Here is a 2,166-nt window from a genome sequence, read left to right on the forward strand (position 1 = left end):
ACACACACACACACACACACACACACACACACACACACACACACACATACATTTTATGAGAGTAGTGCTCCAGCATGGAGTGATCAGTTTGTCGATGATGGTAACATGTAGTGTGACTCTGTTTCCTGTCTGGACTGGGTTCCTCACAGTCCTCTGGATTCTTGTGTGCATGTAAATGGACTGGTGTATCTCATTTCAAGCTTCACACTGTTCTGAGAAATCTAAAAAAGAGAATCCTTTAGATATCCCCTCAGTGCTGCGTCCGGTTCACTTGTCTGGCTCATTTTCTAGTACCCTACCTGTCACAGAAGTCGTCAGCCACCTGCTACTCACAAATACATGTTGTTAGCACCAGATTAGGGACATTGTTTTAAGGGTATAATATGCAGGAATGTGCTAAAAACCAAAGATGCTGATACAACAATAATCCTTCCTCATCATCACTTCTGACCCACTACAAGTGCCCTGAAGTCAGTAAACCATCAAACATTCTAAATGTTCTCATTTTACTTTGTTATAGTTATGTATCGGGTTTTTTTCCTTCATATGAACACAATTCTAATGATTAGGCAAAAAAAGATTTTTATAGATTAAAATAAATCTTGTCATAGTTTTAATGATGTATTATAACCTGTTTAGAGGTAGTGTAAACATTTCATAATTCATCTCTAATATCTATTTATGTTGTCCCCTGTAATAACATCATCTGCCAGCATGTGATCACTTGTACAGCGTGGTTGAAGACTTTGGGTTGGGTCAGAACTGTTGATATGGACACATATATATGATATTGCCACGGGCCTTATTCCTGTACACTTGATTTGTCTTAACTGCTTTATTTGTCATGCAGCTGTGAGTCGGGCGCAGGAGCAGAGCAGCAACCATGGTGGCCCTGTCCCTAAAGATCGGTGTGGGGAACGTGGTGAAGACCATGCAGTTTGAGCCCTCCACCATGGTGTACGACGCCTGCCGTATCATCAGGGAGAGAGTTCCTGAGGCACAGCTCGGACAACGTGAGTTCTGGCTCCTCACACTCACCCCACAGATAAAAACTACACCAGTCAGTTAGTTAGTACCACTAAGGAGATTTAAAAACAACTAAGAACATTGATTGAAACATTAAACAGTCATTAAAAAGCTAAAAAGAATAAAAGTTGCAGTGCAGTTTAAGAAATAAAATACAGTAGTTAAATGCAGGAAATTGATTAATATCCTTGAATATGGTTCAATTAAAGGCAGCAGCAAACAGAAAAGTCTTCAATCTTGATTTAAAGGAGCTGAGGGTCTCAGCAGACCTGCAGCTTTCTGGGACTTTGTTCCAGATATGTGGAGCAGAACAACTGAACGCTGCTTCTCCATGTTTAGTTCTGACTTTGGGAACAGAAAGTAGACCGGTCCCAGACGACCTAAGGGGTCGGGATGGTTCATAAGGTAGCAGCAGATCAGAGATGTATTTTGGCCCTAAACCAATCAATGCTTTATAAACCAACAGCAGGATTTTAAAGTCAAGTCTTTGTTGGATAGGAAGCCAGTGCAAAGACCTCAGAACTGGAGTGATGTCATCCACTTTCTTGGTCTTAGTGAGGACTCGAGCTGCAGCATTCTGAATGAGCTGCAGCTTTCTGATTGACTTTGTACAGAGGCCTGTAAACACACTGTTACAGTAGTCCAGTCTGCTGAAGATAAATGCATGGACAAGTTTTTCCAAGTCCTGTTGAGACATAAGTCCTCTAATCCTTGATATATTCTTCAGGTGATAGGAGGCTGATTTTGTAATTGTCTTGATATGGCTGTTCAGGTTGAGTTCTGAATCCATAACTACACCTAGATTTCTGGCTTGTTTGTGGTTTTTAACATCAGTGATTGAAGCTGAGCGCTGACTTTCAATCGTTCGTCCTTGGTACCAAAAACAATGACTTCTGTTTTATCTTTGTTTAATTGAAGAACATTCTGGCACATCCAGTTGTTGATTTGTTCAATGTCTTTACCCAGCCCTTGTATGGGATTATAGTCCCCTGGTGACATAGTTATGTAGATTTGTGTGTTGTCTGCATAATTATGATAACACACTTTGTTGTTTTCCATAATCTGAGCTAGTGGAAGCATGTAGATGTTGAACAGAAGAGGCCCCAGTATTGAACCTTGGGGAACACCACATGTCATTTT

General features: G+C 40.8%; 1 protein-coding gene across 5 annotated transcripts in view; it reads left to right on the forward strand.

The window, feature by feature from the left end:
- Positions 1 to 2,166, forward strand: part of tln1 (talin 1) — a 93,122-nt gene that overhangs the window by 18,954 nt on the left and 72,002 nt on the right. For all 5 annotated transcript variants that reach the window (XM_031875782.1, XM_031875786.1, XM_031875785.1 and 2 more), the window contains one exon: positions 851 to 1,013. In XM_031875782.1, the coding sequence (XP_031731642.1) occupies positions 884 to 1,013 (130 nt within the window). In that variant the 5' untranslated portion in view covers positions 851 to 883. The remainder of the gene's footprint in view (positions 1 to 850; positions 1,014 to 2,166) is intronic.

Source organism: Anarrhichthys ocellatus, unplaced genomic scaffold, assembly GCF_004355925.1.
Source record: "Anarrhichthys ocellatus isolate YVR2014 unplaced genomic scaffold, GSC_Weel_1.0 scaffold95, whole genome shotgun sequence".
In the NCBI taxonomy this organism is placed as follows: domain Eukaryota; kingdom Metazoa; phylum Chordata; class Actinopteri; order Perciformes; family Anarhichadidae; genus Anarrhichthys; species Anarrhichthys ocellatus.